The sequence below is a fragment of the Octopus bimaculoides genome, chromosome 27, assembly GCF_046866305.1.
Source record: "Octopus bimaculoides isolate indiv1 chromosome 27, ASM4686630v1, whole genome shotgun sequence".
In the NCBI taxonomy this organism is placed as follows: Eukaryota; Metazoa; Mollusca; class Cephalopoda; order Octopoda; family Octopodidae; genus Octopus; species Octopus bimaculoides.
In genome coordinates this window covers 12,142,458-12,167,222 of record NC_142954.1, presented here as the reverse complement: position 1 = coordinate 12,167,222, position 24,765 = coordinate 12,142,458, and the positions used below count along the sequence as shown (strand labels likewise).

Sequence of the window (24,765 nt, the reverse complement as noted above, 5' to 3'; positions counted from 1 at the left end):
CTCATTTCCAGATGTCCTGTGTTGACAATAAATGAATACAAAAGTCAGCACAATAGGGTAGGACAGTATTTACATTGGAAAACATTTAAACACTACAAAATCGGTATCCCTGCTTACTGGTATGAATATCGTCCTGAGCCAGTTATTGAAGGTAAAAATGTCACTATCATCTGGGATTTTGCAGTCAGCACTGACAGAATAATGTAGGCTAATTGACTAAACATAATTATTAAAGACAGGGAAGAAAATATTTGTAGACTAATAGATGTAAGTGTTCCTATACGTGTACTGAAGAGTGCATATTACTGCACTGATTACGAAATCATGATTTACTGTTAAGTCTGCTTTTAGGAGGCTCACTTCGAGAGTTGCATTCCCTCGCGTTTGGTAAAAATGTTATATATATATATATATAATTATATGTATTTATTTTATCCTAATAAATAATAATTCGGATAGAATAAATGGGTTAATAGAAACCAAGGTAGCAACGATCACAAAATAACTGTGGTGTAATTCCTGTTGGTGAAGCAGAAACTCCTTGATATTTTGGGTATTTGAGTATATATAAAAATTTAAGGAATGGAGTAAACGCATGTTATAACTGCATACTTTATTCCGACATATGTTTCGAAGAATTACAATTTATGCGATCCATAGGAATCGTTGATGTTAAAAATGTAAACTTTCCCTGAGGAGAAGTTTACATTTTTAACATCGATGGATCGCATAAATTGCAATTCTTCGAAACATATGTCGGAATAAAGTATGCAGTTATAACATGCGTTTACTCCATTCCTTAAATTTATACATATATATATATATATATATATATATATATATATACATACATACATATATATATCATCATCATCATCATCACCATTTAACATCCCTTTTCCATGCTGGCATGGGTTGGATGGTTTGGCAGGAGCTGACCAGCTGAAGGGCTGTTCAGGCTCCATGTCTGTTCTAGCATGGTTTTTATGGCTGGGTGCCCTTCCTAATGCCAGCTAAGTCAATTACATCGACCCCCTCAGTAGTCAACAAGTGCTTATTTTTATCAACCCAAGAAGGATGAAAAGTAAACTCAATCTCAGCAGAATTTGAATTCGAATGTAAAGACGAAATACCACGAAGCATTTTCCCAGCATGCTAACAATTCTGCCAGCTCACGGCCTTAATAATAATAATAATAATAATAATAATCCTTTTTACTATAGGTACAACACCTGAAATTATAGGGGAGGGGGCTAGTCGATTATATCAAACCCAGTGCACCACTGGTAATTATTTCACCAACCCCAAAAGGATGAAAGGCTAAGTCGACCTCAGCAGTATTTGAACGCAAAATGGAAGGGTGGACCAAATAACACTAAGCATTTTTCCCGGAGGGCTAACGATTCTGCCACCTAAATAATAATAATAAAGATGATGATGATGATGATGATGATAAAGTGTGGGGGGGGGGGGAGAAACAGAGATAATGGGTTGCAAGAGTGTATGAGGAAAGTGGGAGGCATTTGGCGACAGGTATGAAGGTGGTCAGAAGCACATACACATCAATCAACAAGAAGCGGTGATTCAGGGGAGAAGGAGAGATAGTATGTACGCACGCATGCATATATCTACGTTGTACCTGTGGGGGTGTATGCGTGTATAGACATGTATGTGTATGTATTGCGCTTGTACGTGCGTGTATATGTATGCACTATGTACGTCTATGCTTGTATGTATGTATTTATATACGTTAGTATATATGTACGTATTTGTATGTATGCATATACAAGTATTTGGGATCTTTTTTAAAACGGGGGCCACATTTTTCATTAACGAAACACTTTGAAACTTGGAACACTGGTACAATGTGTCATATAAAACATCTAACTTTAATGAAAAATGTGGCCCCGTTTTAAAATAGATCCAGTATTTGTATATGTGTATGATAGTCTGTGTGCGTATTGTAGCCACAAACATATGATCAAAAGTATCCAGCCGTGACCATTCCATATTTTCACGCTACATTATCGAATGCATTGCTTTCCTCATTTCCATATTCAAAACGACGAGTCATTTAAGGGTTATTTAACTGCTTTTTCTAATCGCTCCATCATTATCAGGACGGACAGGGAGGCTTTAACCTTGTCTATAAATAATTCCTATTAAATACACAATAAATACATTTAGAATTTATTTCCACGTACTTGTAAGCAAATATAAACTTTCTCTCTGATATTTCAATTAAAATTAAATTAAAACCAAGTCCAAAAGTTCATAATTGTAATAATTATCATTAGATTCCGTCGAGGTCGACTTTGCCTTTCATCCTTTTGGAGTCGATAAAATAAAGTACGAGTTGAGTACTGGGATCGATATAATCAACTTGTCCCCTCCCCACAAAATTTCAGGCTTTATACCTTTAGTAGAAAGGATTATTATTATTGTTAGAGTGAAATCTTAACATTTTTACCTTGGAACTTCAGAAGACGTCTCGGTTGTTGTTATATCTAGACGGTCATACAGAAACAATTGTTACAATGTTTACACGGGTTTTTCCTTCAAAATATTCAATTATTTCCTTCTTTCAGAATCTTTGATTATTCCATGTATATTTTAGAATATTTATCTGACATTGCAATATAATTTAAATTAAAATTTATACATGAGAATATTTTTTTATTAATTACAATAATAACAAAACAGATGTATTTTTATTAACAGAAGACATTTTTGTAGAACACCGGTTTGTGTTACTTGTCCCAGGAAACTTGTGTAGTACCGGACTTCATACCAGGCCTCCAGAGATCCGGGTCGCTTGTGCAATATACTATGTGTTGTTGGCACTCCGTCGCTTACGACGTCGAGGGTTCCAGTTGATCCGATCAACGGAACAGCCTGCTCGTGAAATTAACGTTCAAGTGGCTGAGCACTCCACAGACACGTGTACCCTTAACATAGTTCTCAGGAGAGATTCAGCGTGACACAGTGCGACAAGGCTGACCCTTTGAATTACAGGCACAACAGAAACAGGAAGTAAGAGTGAGAGAAAGTTGTGGTGGAAGAGTATAGCAGGGTTCACCACCATTCCCTGCCGGAGCTTCGTGGAGCTTTTGGGTGTTTTCGCTCAATAAACACTCACAATGCCCGGTCCTAACCACTGGGCCATTGCGCCTCCACGCAATATACTATACCCTGTATTTAATACACAGACACTCTTTTTGAAGTTGTTTAATTTGCATACGGTGTGCTAAAATAATTTTATCCATTACTTTTGGACAAAATTTACTTCTAGGTTGCTGAAGATTAAACTACGCTACCGCCTCTTTCTCATTCAGGAAGTTCTTCAGCTTGCAGAAATACGTCAATCCTTGGTCATTCTTCATTAGGTGTGGCATTCAGAAAGTCTTAGACGGAATGGACCAGCAATTTCGGGGCGTTGACTGTTATAGCACCACTGCTGAAAAAGGTTATCCTTCAGCGAGTACCTGACAAGAGTACTGAGAAGCTACAATAAGGAAATGTTTTGCCAGGAACAACACTTTTTACTGATAAAGGGGCAAGCTATTGTATTGTCCACTAACTTGGATGTATTCACCGAACGGCGAATCATGCCAATTACTTCCTTGATCCAGATCCCGAGGTCTGCACTAACCATATTGGTTTCACATGGGGCGCTTAGATCAGAATCCCACCCATCAAAAGTCTCTTGAAGTGGTTCGACGGAGGATATAAAAAAGGGGCGGAGGTAAAAAAATACGTACACTACCCGTTTTTTTGCGAAACAAAAACGCTAACCCTAACCATAGGGTGTACGTATTCTTTACTTTTGCCTGAAAATGGAAACATGTCGACGAAGCTATGAACCGTAGGTTTATCCGCCGTAAATTCTAACGGTACGTAATATGAAATTTCTTTAATATCATTTTGACCCTTTCCGTTTTGTTTCCATTCAATACAGCTGATCATTGCCTCTTCTATTTCCAGATACAGTATTCTGAACTCAATGTGTTCTCATATACCAGATTATGGTGTGATGAAAGAGTTTGCCGCAAGAAATTTCCAGTGCGAACATAGATGCATTTTTTCCTCCATGAGAAATTATCTCTCGTTCATATGAGATGGCGAGCAAGGAAGTACTACGCATTGCGGATTTGATTTTATCTCCTTTCAAGGCAGTCAAGATAATTTCTTTAAAAAGATCAACAAGCTAACCAATTAAAATGAATTCTAATTCTGATTTTCTGGAATTGTGAAAAATAACAATATTAATAAGTTTTACAAAATACATTGCATATCTGTATATATATATATATATATATATATATATATATATGTGTGTGTGTGTGTGTGTGTGTGTGTGGAAACTTTGTCTTGTGAAATATAATTGGACAATTAATCAATGCCATATAAATTTCATTTTTCGACATTGTTTTTCATTTATAAAAAAAGAAAAAAGTAAATGCTTTCCTTTATGTCAGACTTCAGGAAAACTGTACATTGAGTTGTAAAGTCTTATTTTATTTATTTATTTTCGATTGAATATATTTTTGTATATTTAAGAATTGGAAACTAGATTTTTTTTCTTTTCACATCTGGTATTTTCGTTTTTGTCAAGTAATTAAAAGTTTAAAAAAAAAAAGAATTCTGGTTTAAGCATCCCATATAACCAAATAAAAAAAAAATGGGGTTTGGCTGTTATTTCTAGCTATTCCGAAAGACCGTCCAACCCTGTGACAGGACGCCCATCATATAGCAAACACTGTAAAGAGATTTGGCTGTTATTTCTAGCTGTTTCAAAAGTCCGCAATCGCCTTTTTTTTTTTTATTTTTTTTTTTTTTCCGACGTCACAAATCTAGCCGACGTAAGACAGCGTGCCCTTATATTAAACACTAAGCGGATCTCAATGTGGTCGCTCGACATTCTTGAAGTAACAGCAAGATCACCCTCAAGGCATCCACAGGAATGGAATGCATTAGTAAATCTGAATTTTACTTTTCGTCATTTTTCACTTTTTGACTTGTAAAGCACAAAATGCATTTCCCTTTTGACAATTCTATTTTAACGACGGCATATAACTTTTCATTTTAGAAAATTTTTACGGATGTGGGCGATCTTTCGGTACGATTACCTAAATATCGTCCTTTTCCATAAAAAGTGTCTTCGGCGATCTTTACCAAAGATCGGCCTTTTCCGTAAAAAGTGTTGGAGAGAAACAGGGAAACGATGACATAACAGCGAAAGACATACAGAGAGCGCGATTTATTTTGAAGGGTTTAGAGTTAGGGTTAGGGTTTGCGTTAGGGAATTCCGACCGTAACCCTAACCATCGGGAATTCATATGGCTGTGCAAAGACCAAAAAGAAATTTTTCTACGTGATTTAAGGGATATTTAGCTGTTATTTTTAGCACGTCTCATGACCATACCCTCTTCATTTGTCACTCGGACGTATTGATTTTTTTTTTTCTTTTTTTTCTCCAATATCTTTCGCCCCATAAACACACTTCATGGTCTATTGCTGGGATCTAAGCCAAAAATTCGGGCTGACCGTATTTTAAACTGATTTTAAAAACAATTCGAAAAATTAAAAAATGTATTTTGATTTCGTAATTATTTTTTTCATAGTCTGAATTCCCGTGTGTAGAATACAAATTAGTAAAAAAGAAATTTGGTTAATGTTATTTGACAGCGGCCATGATGGAGCACCGCCTTTAGTCGAAGGTTTGTAAGCCTAGTACTTATTTTATCGGTCTTTTTTGTTGAACCAGTAAGTTAGGGGACGTAAACACCAACATCGGTTGTAAAGCTATGGTGGCAGGGGACAAACACACACAAATGCATACATTTATATATACGATGGGCTTCTTTCAGTTTCCGTCTACCAAATCCACTCACAGGGCTTTGATCGGCCCGAGGCTGTAGGAGAAGACACTCACGCAAGGTGCCGCGCAGTGAGACTGAACCCAGAACCATGTGGTTGGGAAGCAAGCTTCTTACCACTCCTGCGCCTAGTAATTTTTGGAAAAAAATACATTGTTTTGTATTCTTCATACATTTTCTTGAAATCTTTTCTGAGGACATTTTCAAGTTTAGTGAAAATTTTAAAATGTGTATTGATGTAATTTTCCACACTGAATCTTAGCGGCTTAATTCACTTTTTTTCAGAATTTTTTTTTTTTTTTAAGTTACAACGGTTTAAAGTTTGATCATTTTTACCGTCAGAAAACAGGATTTGGAAGTTGTCATTTTATGCATGATTGCACATGTTAGCAGTAACTGTGAGATGTCAATGATTTTTCGAATTTTTTTCAACATCACGGTTTAAAATACGGTCAGACGTAATTTTGGGCTTAAATCCCAGCAATGGACCATTGTGTTTATGGGGAGAAAGATACCTAAAAAACATCAATATGTCTGAGTGACAAACAAACGAGGACAGTGTGAGGTGATCGTGAAATGCGCTAAAAATAACAGCTAACTACCCTTTAAATCACACTAAGCATTTCGCCCAGTGTGCTAACGATCCTGCCAGCTCGCCGCCTTGTTGCTCTGACAATTCCGTCGATCCACTGCCTTTGTTACAAGGGAGATAATAAAGTATTAGACTAAAGGTCTATCAAGAAAAGGTTATCTCCCTTGTAAAGAACAGTTTCAAATACTAAACTCATAAAAGTTAAGTTAGTGTTTAAATTATTTAATTCAATTAGAAATTATAAAGCTAACTAGAAATATTTAGAGAAGATTATATTGTAGGATCTCCGTCGGTCAAGGTTTATCATATGTCCACAGTTGTAAACATGATAAATCGATCCTCCTTGTATTTCGTCAGTTAGGAAAACCATATATTATGAAGGCGCATGGCTCAGTATTTAGAGCGTCGCACTCACACCCATGAGCTAGTTCGATTTCTGGACCAGGCTAAGATACTTTATTTCCCATTGCTCCAGTTCACTCAGTCTTGATGACATTTGAACCCTGAACATAAACGGCCAGAGATGGAATACACTAAGCATTTGCAGTGAAAGTAAAGAATATGCACACCTAGTGTTTAGGATTAGGGTTTTTGTTATGCCGAAAATGGATGGTGTACCTATTCTTTACCTCCACCGCCTTTGGTCATATGTGCTGAAGGTTCTGCCATCTTGCTGCCTTGATATGGTGTAGTAATAATAGTTTTGTGAAGGTGCATGGCTCAGTAGTGGTTAGAGCATCAGGCTCACAATCACGACATAGTGAGTTAGATTCCCGGTCAGGGCTGTGTGTTGTGTTCTTGAGCAAGATATTTTATTTCACATTGTTCCAGTTCACTGGTGCCAAGCTGTATCGGCCCCTTTGCCTTTCCCTTGGTTAACATCAGTGGCATGGAGTGGGGAGGCTGTTATGCATGGGTGACTGATATAATATTTCTTATGGACTTGCTCTGTTAAAACCACAATAAATATCAGAGAGAGAGAGACAAAAACTCACTGGAATGAATGGTCTTTCTCTGTTATGTATTGTATTTTTTAACACAGGAAATCCATAAGGGATGTTACCTCTATAAGAATACTACCATAACAGGCCTATCAAAAGTGTGTATACGTTAAGTATGATACATAGATGGCTATTTTATATCTTTTATCTTTTATTTGTTTCAGTCATTAGACTGCTGCCATGCTGGGACACTGCCCTGAACAATTTATTCTTTTTAGCTGAATGAATTGATTCCAGTACCTATTTTTTTTGTTAAGCCTGATACTTATTCTATCAGTCTCTTTTGCCAAACTGCTAGGTTTCAGAGACAGAAATGAACTAACACAAGCTGTCAAGCAGTAGTGGGGGACAAACACAGAAACAAACGCACACATATATATACGATGGGCTTCTTTCAGTTTCTGTCTACCAAATCCACTCACAAGGCTTTGGTTGTCCCAAGACTATAGTAAAAGACACTTGCTCAAGGTGCCATGTAGTTGGACTAAACCCAGAACCATGTGGTTGGGAAGCAAGCTTCTCATCATTTTACATACATTACCACAAACAGAATGCTTTACGTTACATCAACAAAATACCGTTGATACTATATAGTAAAGGTTCTTTATGATCTCTTTGATCAAATATATAATTTCTAGTACAGCACTTCGCATGGAAAAATTTTAATAAAACCACAAACTTGAAAACAATATTTATAAAACTATTTTCATATCTCGTTTTATTAATCATATTTTTGTTTAACATAATACAATTTAAAAAAAAAAAAAACATTTTTTTAAAAACACTCAAGCAGCACGGTGGATTTTTTAAATCCATAAAAATGATACTCTAAAAAAAAATCTATATAATTACATCTCCAGATATATTTCAGTCTTGAAAACATTTTCTTTTTATATAAAGCAACAGAAGATGAGGAAAAGAATGGGGAGGAGGAAATATAGCCGAGTTTTCATTCTAGTATCTTAATTTCTATTTTTGAAGGAATTAACTGTTATATAAAATGTTTTATATTCAAATAATACATTGTAAAAATAGCATACCTGTACAAGTACAAACACCTACCTGATTCAGTTTCCTTTGTTTAATTAATAAAATTTTCTACAAATAACAGATGATGTAGATTACGATTATAAAGAATTTCATGTAAAAAAAGGGAATTTCATGTAAAAAAAAAGGGCCATCTTAGTATTGTAGGCTCCTGAGCAAATCAATGTATTTGGCTCTATGTTGTTGCTGTTTGTTCCTTCTCGAGCCATGCCTGGCTCATAGGGGCTGGTTTCCCAGTTTCATTGGCATATAGGTTCCCCATCTGGATGAGATGCCGGTCCATCGCAGATGACTAGGCTCTATAATATGTATTTATTGACAGCTAAAAAAAGCAATTATAGATAAGTTCACCACCATCAATTCACTGTGAAGAAAGTTTATTGAGGAAATATATCCATATACTGGAGTGGCTGTGTGGTAAGAAGCTTGCTTACCAACCACATGGTTCCGGGTTCATTTCCAATGCCTGGCACCTTGGGTAAGTGTCTTCTACTATAGCAGTCAGACAACCAAAGCCTTATGAGTGGATTTGGTAGACTGAAACTGAAAGAAGCCCATCGTGTATATATATATATATATATATATGTGTGTATGTATATATATATATGTATATATATATATATATATATATATATATATATAAATAGATAGATAAATATGTGTGTGGGGGGAGTGAGTATATTTGTTTGTGTGTCTGTGTTTGTCCCCCACCATCGCTTGATAATCGATGTTGGTGTGTTTACGTTCCTGTAACTTAGCAGTTCAGCAAAAGAGACTGATGGAATAAGTACTAGGCTTACAAAGAATAAGTCCTGGTGTCGATTTCTTCAACTAAAGGTGGTGCTCCAGCATGGCCACAGTCAAATGACTGAAACAAGTAAAGGAATAGTATCTCACCATTAATAGAAACTCTTTTATAGAAGGAAAAAAAAAATGGTGAATTGATGATAGTGAACTTACTGGACATGAAGCAAAGCATACAGTGGTCAGAATTGGCCCTTTAGACACTAGGGCTCTTGAGGAACTTCCCAATGTTCTCACACACACACACACACACACACACATATGAGGGGCTGCTAAAAAGTTCCTGGTTTTGGTTAAAAGAAAATACAGGAGGATTAGTTCATTAGGATTTTATTCAATATAATTCCCCTTTCAGATTCACACACTTTTTGCAGTGGTCCTTCAGTTTTTCTAAACCCTGTAAAAGAACTTGGAAAGTTGGGCCTCCAGCCAGACCTTTCGCAGTACCTTTGAAGTCAGGAATTTTTCAGGAGCCCCTCATATTGACACACATCACAATTTTGTTCAAAACTTCAAGTTTCATTTTGCAAATATGTACATGATGTGTGTCAGTACATATATGTTCATATCCACCAATTTCTTTTTTTCACATTAAATTCTGGTATAATTGTAATCTATACCATCTGAAAGCTATTCGTAGAAAATTTCATCAAAAGATACCTGCTTTTCTGAAAGTTATGAGGAAACAAATTTGACTTGAATGAATTATCCAAAACTCCTCTCCCTATCCCATCCAAAAACATTTTCCATGACAAATTCCATTATAATGAGAACCAGCATTATCTGAAAGGTGTTTCTAAAAAATCTCATTAAAAAATACCTATTTTTCTGGAAGTTATAAGGAAACAAAGTTGATTTGTGTGAATTATTTGGAACTCCTCCCCCTGCCCCTCCAAAAACATTCTCTGCAATAATTTCCATTATAATGAGAATCAACACTATCTGAAAGGTTTTTGTAGAAAATTTCATTAAAAAAACATGAATTTTTCTGAAAGTTATGAGGAAACAAAGTTTGTTGGTAGGGGTGCACTTGTATGTAGGTATACCTTAAAAGTAGCCAAATTGCTGCAGGACGTTTAGAAGAAACTCTTATTTAAGATGAATGCTTGAATAACACAAAATATTAAACAAGGAATTAAAGTAGAGAAAATATGAGATGCATTGTTGAGATAATGCTTGTCATTGGTTCCTCCACCTTTTTTGCGTCTGAAGATAAAGCTTCCTGCCTTGTGTAAACATGTAACGTTCACTTGAGACCAAACGGTGCCAGGAACACAGATTTGAATGAAACTAGCTCCCCATTCCGTACACCGAATAAATCTCGTCGGATCTGAATGAGCAAAGAAATATATTTTGAGTGCGATTGCTTCTCTTGTACACGGTGATTGGAATAAACAGTAAGATTCCACTTCGTTCCTCAGTGTGTCTTCGGATTTTCTGCATTGGTCTGGCACTGAAATGGAAAGAAAAAAAAAAGGGAAAGCTAAGATAATTCAATCAATAAGAGTAAGACATTCTTTTCTACTCTAGGTACAAGGCCTGAAATTTTGGGGGAGCGGGGCCAGTCGATTAGATCGACCTAGTACGCAACTGGCACTTAATTTATTGACCCCGAAAGGATGAAAGGCAAAGTCGACCCCAGTGGAATTTGAACTCAAGCAATACCGCAGAATAAATAAGTTCTTCACTGATAATGGTGTTTACATAACGAAGGGCTTGGTAAAAATTATTAATTATTAATTTATTAATAAATTAATAATCCTTTACCCTTTTATTTGTAATAATTATTCACTCCCTGATAGTAAACCGCAGATATTCTACAGTATTGCTTGTGACGCACATGGTAATTCTTGAGGAGGGATAAGAACTGGCTGGCCTATGTAAGTTCGGAGGTGCTGTTCATATTGTGCTGATGCACGATGTCGCTTGGTCGTGCATGCAGAATTGCCAGCATCGTCAAATTTGCAAACTGGAATATCATACTGATGTGGAAATGAAACGTTTTCACTTTTCTAAGCCAGAAACGCGTCTATGATTAACTAAGACTGGTTAGTTTCGTTATTTTTACTTCTTGTTTTGCCTTTGTGAGTTACAAGTATAGCTATCTGTTGGAGTTTCAGCACTTTAGCTGCTATTTCTGAACTTCGGTATGTGGTGAAGCAACTGTTGCTGATCCCTTAACTATGTTTATAAATGTATAAGAACTTTTAAATAAGTTCTTCACCGATAATGGTGTTTACATATATATATATATATATATATATATGTCAATTTACTACTGGTGGTCTAGCGAGAAAAAAATTAGTCAACAGACTATATATTATTCATATAAAATACAGTGTACATTTAATACACATCAGAGATGCCTATAAAAGGACATCTGACCTGCTAGAAAGAGCAGCCAAAGCTCTACACCACAATTAGGGATAGGTGTAGAGCTTTGGCTGCTCTTTCTAGCGGGTCAGATGTCCTTTTATAGGCATCTCTGATGTGTATTAAATGTACACTGTATTTTATATATATATATATATATATATATATATATATATATATATTCATATCTATGTTTGTTTCCCACCATGGCTTGACAACTGGTGGTGGTGTGTTTGCATTCCCATAACCTAGTGGCTCAGCAAAAGAGATTGATAAAATAAGTAGCAAGCTTAAAAAAAAAATAAGCTCTGAGGTCAATTCATTCTTCAAGGTGATGCTCCTGCATGGCCACAGTCTAATGACTGAAACAAGTAAAAGATAAAAGACAAATGGTTTAACAACAACAAAGATCTTTCAGAAGTTCTCTTACCTTCTGGAATGTTAGTATTTTGTAGAAAAGTGGTGACATTTCCTTCGGGTACAATAAATTTCTTCCAATATTCTGCTTGGTCAGTCAAATTCATTGGTATAATATCATTGACAGTCAATAGATACAGGGCCATGGCGTAACCAGAATACAATGGCTTGTCCAGTTCTGAGTAATTGGCTGACGCCATTTCCACATTGAATCTTTCTTGACCGATATTGCAGTAAGACATTAGACTTTTACCACATGCTTCTTGAACAGTTTCGAGTTGGTCGGTAGTAACCTAGAATAATTGGATTATATTTAATTGGTGCTAGTGAGGTTGTGTGGTAAGAAGTTTGCTTCGCAGCCACATGGTTCTGAGTTCAGTCCCACTTTGTGAATTCTGGGGCAAGAGTCTTCTACATATAAGCCTGAACCGACGAAATCCATGTGAGTGGATTTCATAGACAGAAACTGAGAGAAACCTGTCGTGTGTGTGTGTGTCTGTGTATACAAATTTTGCTTGTTTCAATCATTAGATTGCAGCCATGCTGGGGCTATGCCTTGAAAAATTTTAGTCAAATTAATCAACCCCAGTACATTTGTTCCTATTTTTTTTTAAGCATGGTACTTATTCTATCAGTCTTTTGCTGAACTGCTAAGTTACATGGATGTAAACTCACCATAATCGGTTGTCAAGCAATGGTGGGGGAACAAACACAGACAAAAAGACAAAAACACACACACACACAAATACAACATGTGTGTGTGTGTGTGTATTGTCGTTGAATGCTCGAAATGAGGAGTAGATAGGCAGCCAACAACTGATGAAGGGTCCTTTCTCTGTGTTTACTTGTCCTGTTTTCCTTTTTCTTTTCTCATTGTTTACATATTTCATGTTATTTGCACTGCTGGTGATGTCCTGTACACATATATTCATTTATATATATATATATATATATATATATATATATATATATATATATATATATATATATATATATATATATATATATATATATATATATATATATAAGAATTTAAGGAATGGAGAAAACGCATGTTATAATTGCATACTTTATTCCTACATATGTTTCAAAGGATTACAACCTGTGTGATCCATAGGGATCTTTGATATTAAAATTGTAACCTTCTCATCAGGGAAAGCATGGGAATCATCTTAAATGTAAGACATTATGACCGATTATGAAAACAATTATAACATGCGTTTTCTCCATTCCTTAAATTCTTAAATATACTCAAATACCCAAAATTTCAAGGAGTTCCTGCCTTAAAAACAGGAACTAAACCACAGTTATTTTGTGTTCTTTGCTACATTGGTTTCTATTAACCCATTTATTCTATCAGAAGAATTTTTATTCATTAAGATAGAAGAAATACACATAATTATATATATATATATATATATATATATATATATATATATATATATATATGTATGTCTGTATGAGTTAGAGGTTAAGCAACCATTCAAGGGATAATAAATATCCAATATACTACTGGATGTATACCTACATATTTATATCCAAGTGCTTACTATTGCAGGGCAGTATCACACTTGAATAGTAGGTATGTGTGGTGGTAAAACAGAAATTTACCCAGTATTTATAAGGCGAATAAGAAAATGAAGAGGATAAACAATCGACAAACATCACCCTGTAAGCATTCGTTTATATCTGTTTATTAATTGATTACAATCATATGTATAAGTAATCAAAATAAACAAATGAAATAAGCAAATAAACAAGTAAATAAATAGATAAATAAAAATAAATAAATGAATAAGAATAAATGAGTGAACAAATGCTAAACTCTTACAGCTATTTCTACTATGGCGTTGCCCAGTCTGCCAAGTTTTCCACATCATGCCAGTAATATATAGGGATTGTACAAAGGTTGAACAAACATTGAACAGGGGTTGGACAATGATTGAGCTTCAAAGCTTCATCAGAGAGACTATAATGTTAGGGATCAACATGTGAGGAAGTAAGGTAAAATAATAAAATAAAATAATAACATAATAGAAATAGTTAGGAATGCCCCAGCATGGCCACATTAAAAGATAAAAGAACAGGTATCATTGTATTAACTATTTCAGTTTAAACAACTTTCCTTTGTTTCAATTAATTCTGAATATAACATAGGATTTATCAAAATAACTTTGTTGTTACTAAGCCTTTTGTTACCATATTTCTGTTGAGATGCTCTGTGTTTCTTCCAATTAATTTTAAATATAACAAAGAATTTAGTAAAATAACTTAGTTATCATAAAGCTAGTGTTAGGAACACAAATTGTGACTAAGGTTTGGTGGAAGATTTTTATTCAGAACTTATGAAAACAAGACATTTGTACTACAGAGCCAGAGGCTGTTTCAGCTGGGTTGGTATCAAAAAGGTTAAGAATTGTTTCTCTATTATATATTTTAATCCTTTTGTTACCATATTTATGTTGAAATGCTCTGTGTTTCTTTCAATTAATTTTAGATATAACAAAGAATATAGTAGAATAACTTAGTTATCATTCAGCTAGTGTTAGGAACAAAAATTGTGACTAAGGTTTGGTGGAAGATCTTAATTCAGAACTTATGTAAATAAGACACTTGTACTACAGAGCCAGAGGTTTCAGGTGGGTGGATATCGAAAAGGTTAAGAAATTTTTCTCTATTATATATTTTAACCCTTTTGTTACCATATTTTTGTTGAGATGTTTTATGTTTCTTTCAATTAATTTTAGATATAACAAAGAATTTAGTAAAATAACTTAGTTATCATTAAGCTAGTGTTAGGAACAAAAATTGTGACTAAGGTTTGGTGGAAGATTTGGTCAGCCCAAGGCTATAGCAGAAGACACTTGCCCAATGTGCCACACACTTTTGTTCAGTCATAATCTATTTCAAAGTTTAAAGGAAGGGAAAAAAAGGGAACAAACGAAGGAAGGAAAGGCAGAAAAACAGAAGACAAAGAAAGAAAGAAAAGAAGGAAAAAAAGAAACAAAGAAACAGAAAGGATTATAGAACCTTACCCTCCAGATGCCACCTTTATCAGGAGTGAATGGTATACCATCGTTACTTTGGACAGCCGCAAGTCTGCGGAGGAAAGAATAATCCTCCATCAAAATATTCTGAGATTTTACAAGGATCACAACAGTTTCGGCTATTTTACTGCCAACATTTCCTTCTATGAGTGTATGGTCAATGGAGAATCCTTCACAGAAAGGAACCAGGACAAGATACAATACATGGAAATATCTGATTGTGGTAGAATGCTGCGGTGCCATGTCTTTTAGTACTGATGGCGGCAGAGTACAGATTGAATATGAGCAACAAACTGTTGAAGACTTAAATCAAATCTGACACACAGATGGTATTTCTAAATACTAACATCTTATCATCTCAGTCATCTGAAGAAAGAAACAAAGAAATACAATAAACAACACAAGAAAATGCAAAACAAATATAAAAGAAATGTGTGTGTGTGTGTGTGTGTATTTATATGTGTATATGACTTAACAATGAGGTGTATGGTTGGCTAACATTGTGTATACGCATATATTATAAACGTGTATGTGTGTTTGCATATATAAATGTGTCTGTGTGTGTGTGTGCACGTGTGTATGTATGTGTGTGTATGTGTGTGCGTGTGTGTTTCTATGTGTGTATGCTTGTGTGTGTACATACATACATATGTGTGCTTATTCGTTTATGAATGTTGTTAGTATTTATATAAATACACACACAGACACACACACACACACACACACAGACACACACACACACATACACAGACACACACACACATATATATATATATATATATATATATATATATATATGTACACACATAAGGAAATAATGTAAAAAAATATGAAAACTTGACTAAAATGGTTCAGTATAGCAATCTAATTGTAATCTTAATTAACCATAAAAAGTAGATATTTTCAGGTGTTATCAGGTATTATCAGGTGTTATTTTTATAATTATTTAAATATATTTTATTATAATCTGCCTGAATGACAAGGAAAAACTAATTACAACCATTAAAACATTTACCTAATTATAACACATATATTCTGTTTCATTCCATAATTAATTATTGCTGTATTATTAAAACCATCTCAGAATGGTGAATTCACAAAATCAGTAGAGCACCAGACAAAATATCTTGTGCTGTATATAGTTATGACTTTTTTTATCGTTTTTTTTTAATCATTTTAGTCATTGGGTTGTGGCCAAGCTGGGGCATCACCTTGAAGGGTTTAGTCTGACAAATTGGCTCCAGTATCTATATTTTTTTAAAACTGGTCCTTATTCTGTTGGTCCCTTTTGGCAAACTGCTAAAATGATATGTTCATCATCCTCATCATCATCATCATCATCATCGTTTAACATCCGCTTTCCATACTAGCATGGGTTGGACGATTTGACTGAGGACTGGTGAAACCAGATGGCTACACCAAGCTCCAATCTGATTTGGCAGAGTTTCTACAGCTGGATGCCCTTCCTAACGCCAACCACTCCGAGAGTGTAGTGGGTGCTTTTACGTGCCACCGGCACGAAGGCCAGTCAGGAGGTACTGGCAATGGCCACGCTCAAAATGGTGTATTTTATGTGCCACCTGCACAGGAGCCAGTCCAGCGGTACTGGCAACGAACTCGCTCGAATGTCTTTTCACGTGCCACTGGCACAAGTGCCAGGAAGGCGATGTTGGTAACGATCCCGCTCAAATGGTGCTATTTATGTGCCACCAGCATGGAAGCCAGACAGCTGGTGCTCTGGCAACGATCACGCTCAGACGGTGCTCTTAGTGATCTACTGGTACAGGTGCCATCGTGAAAAAATAACACTATGTAACTTGATTTTTGTCCTTGGGCAGCAACCGCTATTTCCTATTTGCTTATCTCTAGAAAGTATGAAAAATGGCTAATGTTACCTTCAAACTTTGCTTTTGTCACATTTATTCAAACCCCTCAAAGAATTCCTCTCAACACATGACTACTATGCACCACCAATACTCCTGTTCATCATCAGAGATGTGCATATTGTCAGCCACTCACAAGGCTTTGGTTAGTCCAAGGCTATAGTAGTATGAAGTTGCTGGCCTTGTGCCAAAATTTGAAATCTATATATATATATATATATGTGTGTGTGTGAATATATGTATGTGTATATCTATGTATGTATGTATGTATATTTGTGTGTTTTTGTGTATGAGTTTGTCCCACAACACTACCTGCCAACCAGTGTTGGTTTATTTAAATCCCTGTAACTTAATTATTTGGTAAAAAAAAGACCAACAGAATACGTACCAAGGCTTAAAAAAGGGGGAAAAAATCTTGGGTTTGAGCCATTCAACGAAAAACTCTTCAAGGCAGTGCCCCAGCATGGCCGCAGTCAAATGACTGAAACAAGCAAAAGATAGACCTAACAACAGCATAATTCCTATGACGGGAGACACATTTAAACCAGAATATAAATAAAATACAAGAGACAATATGTACAAAAGCTAGAATGTATATCATATCAAATGTATATCTTCTTATGATAAGAAGGAACATCACCTGTTGTGATTTGTCCCTGCATCTGAGATTACATCAACATACATTTATGTTAAACTAGTTTATTTTAGTGTATAATAAATTAATTTACATGTCTCAACTAGTGTGTATGTTATAAATTGTATAGTACTATTCTATATTTTATAAGCTAATGTGGGTAGAGAAGGCTAGCTCTTCAGATCAACAGAATATAATGCTTAACGGTATTTCGTCTGTCTTTATGTTTTGAGTTCAAATTCTGGCAAGGTCAACTTTGCATTTCATCCTTTCAGGGTCGATAATTTAAGTACCAATTGCATACTGGGGTTGATCTAATCGACTGGCCCCGCCTCTCCAAAAATTTCGGGCCTTGTGCTTAGAGTGGAAAAGAATATAATGGTTACATCAATTTTCAACTTGCTTTTGCAAAACAGCTGTCATCGTATGGATAACAACTGGTGACATAATTATATTCATCTCATATCCCCTGACTTTCTTTATATTCTATATACTCCTCGTGAAATAACCATTACTGACTGGATTTACTGAATTTTGACTACATAGGACCCTACATTACACCCCTTTGTATTAGTTTCCTATGGGGTTTGTGGCCTGGTCCACTAAAGGAGCTTTTTATTGTGATCACCACTAGATTAAATAAATCCATATATTGTGCATTAAACTTATATATATATATATATATATATTCGGTGTGCATTCAAAGCAATGATTAGTAATATTACGAAACTGGTATGCTTTTAAATCTCTTTAACAACTCACAATAATGACTTTCATTACTTTTATTCCTACCTCAGTTCATCTAATTGTATATATCTATCGTTACTTTTCATAAAAAGCTTTAACTTTTTTTTATTACCAATGTGCATTTTCGTTTATTTTTCTGCTTACTTTCCCTTACATTTCCACATGTAGTTTCTATTTTGGTTTTGTAACATTTTTCTATTATATATATATATATATATATATATGTGTGACAGTGGATTTTCATCGATGAGTTCATAAACCTTGGTTCTTTTCCCTAATACTATATATTGATATATATTTTATACTGTGAAGCTTAATTTAATTTTAATTTTTAATAAATTGATTTTAATTGAGTTTTTACCTGTAATTTTGGATTTTCTCCCTAATATTACTATTATATATATATATACATACATACAGACAGACAGATACAACTTTCTCTCTATTGTCTTTACTTTCAATAGACAAACAGACAGATAGATAGACAGTACCATAAATAAACCAAATTTGTCATTACATGAAGGAAGCGGACATAAATAAGTAGCCATTTCATGGAAGATTAAATAGGAACATATTCTCTGGAATTAATTTGGGATGAAGCTTTAAACATAACCTGCTTCATCATAGTTGTAAAACAACGGATAAAAGTATGAGCTAGCCTTGAAGCAAAAGTATATTTTTGTTTGGATATAGATTTTAACTTTTGCTATTCTAAATATGACTAATAGCAAAGCTAACAAGAGACTCAAAGCAGTCATTCAATCTGCAAGAAATAGCAAACTCAAACTTCTTGCCCATGCCAATATATATCTATATTCTATATCTCTATATGTGTGCACATGCGTGTGTGTGTGTGTGCATAGTATGTATGTATGTATATATGTATGTATGTATGTGTGTGTGTATGCAGGTATGTGTGTGTATGTATGTATGTATGTATGTATGTATGTATGTATGTAGTTTTGCAAATGGGGAACTTGTGAATGGAAAGAGACCCAGGTTGCAATTTAAGGACTGTGTCAAGTCCTCATTAAAGGCCTGTGATATGCAGGAGACTGACTGGGAGAACAATGCCTGTCATCACTACAGATGGAGGAAGCAAGTTAAGGAGGGGTTTGACACCTTTGAGAAGCACATATTCTGCATGAAGAACTTAAGTGTGCTGCTCAAAAGCACACTGCTGGTGTAGTGAATGGGGAAAGTTTGGTTTACAATGTTTGCATTCGTGTATGCTTGTTAAGAGCAGGGCTCATTAGCCCCCCAACGGAGCTGCAAATGCAAAATATTAGTTAGTCCTTGAATGCACAATGTTCCTAAAAGTCAGCAATGGTCTTCCTCGGTCACAAGTGGACAGCCATCACTTATACATGTATATATTAATAATCAGAAGTCACAGAGTAACTCAAGGGTCAATAGTTTCGTGCATTGGCCAACACATAAAACTTTCAGCACCTGAGTCACTCTCTAATTTCTATTGATTATTTATAAAAAGAATGTGTGTGTACGTATGTGAGCATGTGAGTGTGTGTTTAACATAGGTGACAGGTATTGTTTTTTCAAGAAATTTTTCAACTTTGACCCGGTTAATTGTGGTCGCTAATAAAATATCTGGATAACTTTTGGTGTTTGACAATCAATGTTCTTTTTTCTGCTGGATTCCAAGTCAATCTTTTCCTACACTAATGTCAAATTTGCTAATTTTTAAAAAATGATGTCTGAAATGGGGCAAAATGAGTAATGATTAATTTCAAGAATTTCTTCTTTTTAACTGCATGGTGCATAAATTTACTGGGAAAAAAGACAATCGAGGAGAATATGAAGAAGCTATAGAAATTATTTTATGTTGAGTTGATTTTTATCTAGTTGAGTTTCATTAATTTCATACCATGTTCCTCTTTCACTTGCTGTAGATATCTAAAATTTTTGCTGCATGTCTGATCTTTCTGGTGCCTAAGGAAGGATATTGATGTGTATGAGTCTTTTTGCAAATATAATTCTAGGGAATTGAAGAGGTAAATTTACCTTAACCTGTCTTACTCATTTTGCCCCATCTAAATTTGTCTAAATCATTTCGGGTTTTTTTTTTGTTCTGTTTTTGGGTTGGTTTTTTTTTTCCTGTCTTGGATTACACTGGCGAATGTATAGTTCCGTCTATTGAAAGAGTAGGTTGTGGTTCAAATAAAAGTTGACTGCTTTTTATAGTAGGTCGAACGACAATATAGAGTAGTCCTTGGCAAACCGCAGCCCTTGGGACTTTCTGAATGGAAGGCCAACGAAAAATTACCTTGATTTTTTTCTTTTTTAGTATGGTCTGCCTGATGAGGGGTCATGTCTTTTACAGCCCATTACTCAAAAGAAAAAAAGTTGCTTCGAAGCTTCTTCGTTGGTACACAACAATTATTTTAGTAAATCATTTTTCTTTCTTTTTTTTTTCTTCTTTTTAACGGAGGTTAGATAGTGTTAAAGGAGTAAATTATTGTAACAGGGAGTTTCTGAATGTATTAAATTATGTTAGGGACATTTAACGTATGTCACCGGTGTTTTTCAGACAAGGGAAATTCTGTCATCGACACCGCCTGCCTACCTGCTTGACATTTAATTCTGTTAATTTGATTTAATCATGTAAACAGAATTCGGTGATATCTAACGCAAGAAACTGAATTATAATCGATCATAGTCACAGACATTTCTTCTGCTTTTAAGAATTCCTGGCTAATTAATATGGAAGGCGTTAATCGTTTGGATGCTTCTGATAACACGGTTTTTAACGATGTAGATTCTGTTACACAGACATACAATGGTGAGAAACCTTTATGCGATGAAACATTTACTGATCAAAGAAATATTACGGAATATCGCTGTGATTTTTGCAGTAAAACCTTTCTTTCAGAACATGAATTATTCACACACACAGAAATACACAAGGTAAAAGTTTTCCGCTGTGATGTCTGTGGAAAATCTTTTGTTTCTAACAGTAAGTTAACAAGACACAACTTGGTCCACACGGGAGAAAAATCTTACTGTTGTGAGATATGTGGGAAATGTTTTGCCTCTAACGGCGATTTAAACAGACACAGAAGAATACACATGGGGGCAAAATCGTTCCAGTGTGACGTATGTGGGAAATCTTTTGTCTCGAATAGCGACTTAACAAGTCATAATAGAATACATTCGGGAGGAAAGGCGTTTCACTGCGAAATATGTGGGAAATCTTTCAATTATAATTCGAAACTTGTTATCCACAGACGAATACATACTGGAGAAAAACCGTATCACTGTGAAATATGTGGGAAATCGTTTGTCGGCAATAATTATTTGACAAGTCACAGAAGGATACATAACGAAGAAAAACTGTTCCACTGTCAGATATGTGAAAGATCGTTCACGAAAAACTCGAACCTTGTTACCCACATTCGTAGCCATACTGGAGAAAAGCCTTTCCGCTGTGAAATATGCGAAAAATCTTTTGTTTCTAACACCAAATTAATGACCCACAAAAGGGCGCATACTGGTGAGAAGTCCTTCCACTGTGTAATATGCGGGAAATCTTTTGTTAATAACAGTAATTTAACAAGGCATAAAATAATCCACACTGGAGAGAAGCCTTTCCACTGTGAAATATGTGGCAAATCTTTCAATTATAATTCGAACTTTGTTGTCCACAAAAGAATACATACTGGAGAAAAACCCTATCACTGCAAAGTATGTGGAAAAGCATTTATCGATAATAGTTATTTGATCAGTCACAAAAGAATACACAACAGAGAAAAACTGTTTCATTGCGATATATGTGAAAAGTCTTTTTCTAATAATTCGAATCTTGTCATCCACAAACGAAGTCACACTGGAGAAAAACCCTATCACTGTGAGGTATGTGGGAAGTCTTACATGAATAATTCACACCTTGTCACTCACATCCGTAGCCACACTGGAGAAAAACCATACAGCTGCGAGGTCTGTGAGAAATCCTTTATCACCAACAGTCACTTAACAAGACACAAACAAATCCATACTGAACGGAAGCCTGTTAATCGCGAAACACCAGAAATCGTCTTGCAAATGTAAATTTCTAGTCCAACACTGTGTACACACACATAAGAGAATATGTAAAGGGAATCATTCTCATTTTGTAATCTACAAATGTATTTGCATTTGAGGGAGAGACTTTTTTTGTAAAAATATTTGTAAATTATAAACTTGTGATTAGCAAAATGTTATTGTGAATGAAATATTTGGAGAAAAATTTAGTGTGAATTAGTCTTTTCTTGTCATCCACAAGTTTGAATACAGGCTTAAGATAAAAGAAAAAAACTGTTAGTGTGAAATGTGGTAGATATGACTTTCTTTTCTTTTTTTTTTTTTTACTTGTTTCAGTCTTTTGACTGTGGCCATGCTGGAGCACCGCCTTTAGTCGAGCAAATCGACCCCAGGACTTATTCTTTAGAAGCCTAGTACTTATTCTATCGGTCTCTTTTGTCGAACCGCTAAGTTACGGGGACATAAACACACCAGCATCAGTTGTCAAGCGATGTTGGGGGGGGGGGGGACAAACACAAACACACATATATACATATATACGACGGGCTTCTTTCAGTTTCCGTCTACCAAATCCACTCACATGGCTTTGGTCGGCCCGAGGCTATAGTAGAAGACACTTGCCCAAGGTGCCACACAGTGGGACTGAACCCTGGACCATGTGGTTGGTAAGCAAGCTACTTACCACACAGCCACACCTTGCTGAAAGATCCTGTAACCATTCTTTGCCATAATGGCAAGCTGGCACAATTATTACTGCATCAAACATAATACTTAGTGGTATTTCTTCTGGTTTTACATTCTAGGTTCAAATCCCACCAAGGTCTACTTTGCCTTTCATCCTTTCAGAGTCAATAAAACTAGTATCAATCAAGCACTGGGGTTGAGGTAATTGACAACCCCCTACCCTAAAATTTCAAGTCTTGTGGTTACGGTAAAAAGAAAGGGGAAAAAATGTATTCCTCATTAAAGTTTTTTTATCGTGACACAATCTTGTCAATAATTGTCTCACATTTTGGCACAAGGCCAGCAATTTTAGGGGTCGGGTAAGTGGATTACATCAATCCCAGTACTTGGTTGGTACTATATTGTATCGACCCCATCCCAAAATGATGAAAAGCACATTTGAACTCAGAATATAAAATGTCTGAAGAAATACCACAAGGCATTTTGTCCAGCATGCTAACAATTCTTTTCTATTCAAGGCACAAGTCATGAAATTTTGGGGGTGGGGACTAGTTGATTACATTGACCCCAGTGCACAACTGGTACTTAATTTCTTGACCTCAAAAGGATGAAGGGCTAAGTCAACCTCGGCGGCAGCATGTTAACAATTCTACCAACTTGCTACTATGACAATCTCATTCATATTTGTCTACAGTAAGCTCAAGGATTGAAACTTTGTGGGAGATGGCTGATCGATTTCATTGACCCCAGTTTTTGACTGATATTTTATTCTATAAACTCGCAAAACATGAAAACCAAAGTTGCCCTTGGCAGGTTTTGAACTCAGAATGTAAAGAGCTGGAAGAAATACCTCTAAGAATTTTGTCCGACACTATAACGATTCTGCCAGTTCACAATTCTAAATGGTGTAAGGCCTGCAATCTTAGGGAGGGGTTTAGTCAATTATATCAACCCCAGTACTTCACTGGTACCTATTTTATCGATCCCGAAAGGAAAAAAGGCAAAGTAGACCTTGGTGGGATTTGAACACAGAACAAAGAGTCAGACGAAGTGTTGCTAAGCATTTCGTCTGACACTCTAATGACTCTGCCAGCTCACTGTCTCATTAATAACAACTGGGGTTAAAAACACGGGTAAAACCTTATAAATGTGCAATTCATGGAAAATTATTCTCATTCAAAATCCTTGTTAGATATAAACTATTATACACAAGAAGAAAACATCACTGAGATGATTTGTTAAAAACATTCTCAATAAATATTGGGTTGTCCAGAAAGTTCGTGCCGATTTTTAAAGGAAAGAAAAAGGTCAATAAATACTTGCCATTACATTTTTAATCAACCAAATATGAACCATTTTGTTGCACAATGCGTCTCCATCTTTCCTTTAACTGGAAAATACCCTCTTCCCAGAATTGAGGTGGTTTCATGGCAAATAAGTTGAAAGGTAAGCTACTATAAATTGGCACGAACTTTCCGGACAACCCAACAGAAGTAAAAAGGAAAAAAATTTTGTGAAATTCATGTAAAAATCACTGAAATTTGTGACACAATATTTGCATTTATACGTAAATGGAAGTGTAATTTTATAAAAATCTTATAAAATTTTAAATCTTATAT

General features: G+C 35.3%; 4 protein-coding genes across 5 annotated transcripts in view; 2 read left to right on the top strand and 2 right to left on the bottom strand.

Annotated features, from left to right (window-relative positions):
- LOC106874769 (dnaJ homolog subfamily C member 28) overlaps positions 1-2,699 on the bottom strand; it is a 44,718-nt gene extending 42,019 nt beyond the window's left edge. Inside the window, exon 1 of the mRNA XM_089343305.1 lies at positions 2,471-2,699. The gene's annotated coding sequence lies outside the window, so the exon portion shown is untranslated. The remainder of the gene's footprint in view (positions 1-2,470) is intronic.
- A 17-nt stretch (positions 2,700-2,716) lies between these two features.
- Positions 2,717-24,765, top strand: part of LOC106874770 (uncharacterized) — a 30,305-nt gene continuing 8,256 nt past the window's right edge. Inside the window, exons 1-3 of one of the 2 annotated variants that reach the window (XR_016238606.1) lie at positions 2,741-3,893; positions 3,985-4,976; positions 13,672-13,686. The gene's annotated coding sequence lies outside the window, so the exon portion shown is untranslated. Of the gene's footprint in view, positions 3,894-3,984; positions 4,977-13,671; positions 13,687-24,765 lie in introns of those variants that run through there. The other variant, XM_089343303.1, reaches the window with a different exon arrangement.
- LOC149130858 (uncharacterized) lies at positions 7,981-15,770 on the bottom strand. The gene is made up of 3 exons (XM_089343306.1): positions 15,149-15,770; positions 12,127-12,406; positions 7,981-10,776 (listed from the first exon to the last, which is right to left on the bottom strand). Exons 1-3 carry the CDS (start codon positions 15,401-15,403, stop codon positions 10,400-10,402), a joined length of 912 nt encoding a protein of 303 aa, XP_089199432.1. The 5' UTR covers positions 15,404-15,770; the 3' UTR covers positions 7,981-10,399.
- On the top strand, positions 20,903-24,752 carry LOC128250971 (uncharacterized). Its single transcript, XM_089343304.1, has one exon. The coding sequence runs from the start codon at positions 21,146-21,148 to the stop codon at positions 22,487-22,489; it is 1,344 nt and encodes a 447-aa protein (XP_089199430.1). The 5' UTR covers positions 20,903-21,145; the 3' UTR covers positions 22,490-24,752.

Excerpts from the sequence above, each read along its gene's own strand:
- LOC149130858 (XM_089343306.1), bottom strand. The coding sequence starts at position 15,403 with ATGGCACCGCAGCATTCTACCACAATCAGATATTTCCATGTATTGTAT. Across the intron at positions 12,407-15,148 it reads ATAAAGGTGGCATCTGGAGG|GTTACTACCGACCAACTCGA; the intron begins GTAAGGTTCTAT and ends CAATTATTCTAG. Across the intron at positions 10,777-12,126 it reads AAATACTAACATTCCAGAAG|TGCCAGACCAATGCAGAAAA; the intron begins GTAAGAGAACTT and ends TTTCCATTTCAG.
- LOC128250971 (XM_089343304.1), top strand. The coding sequence starts at position 21,146 with ATGGAAGGCGTTAATCGTTTGGATGCTTCTGATAACACGGTTTTTAAC.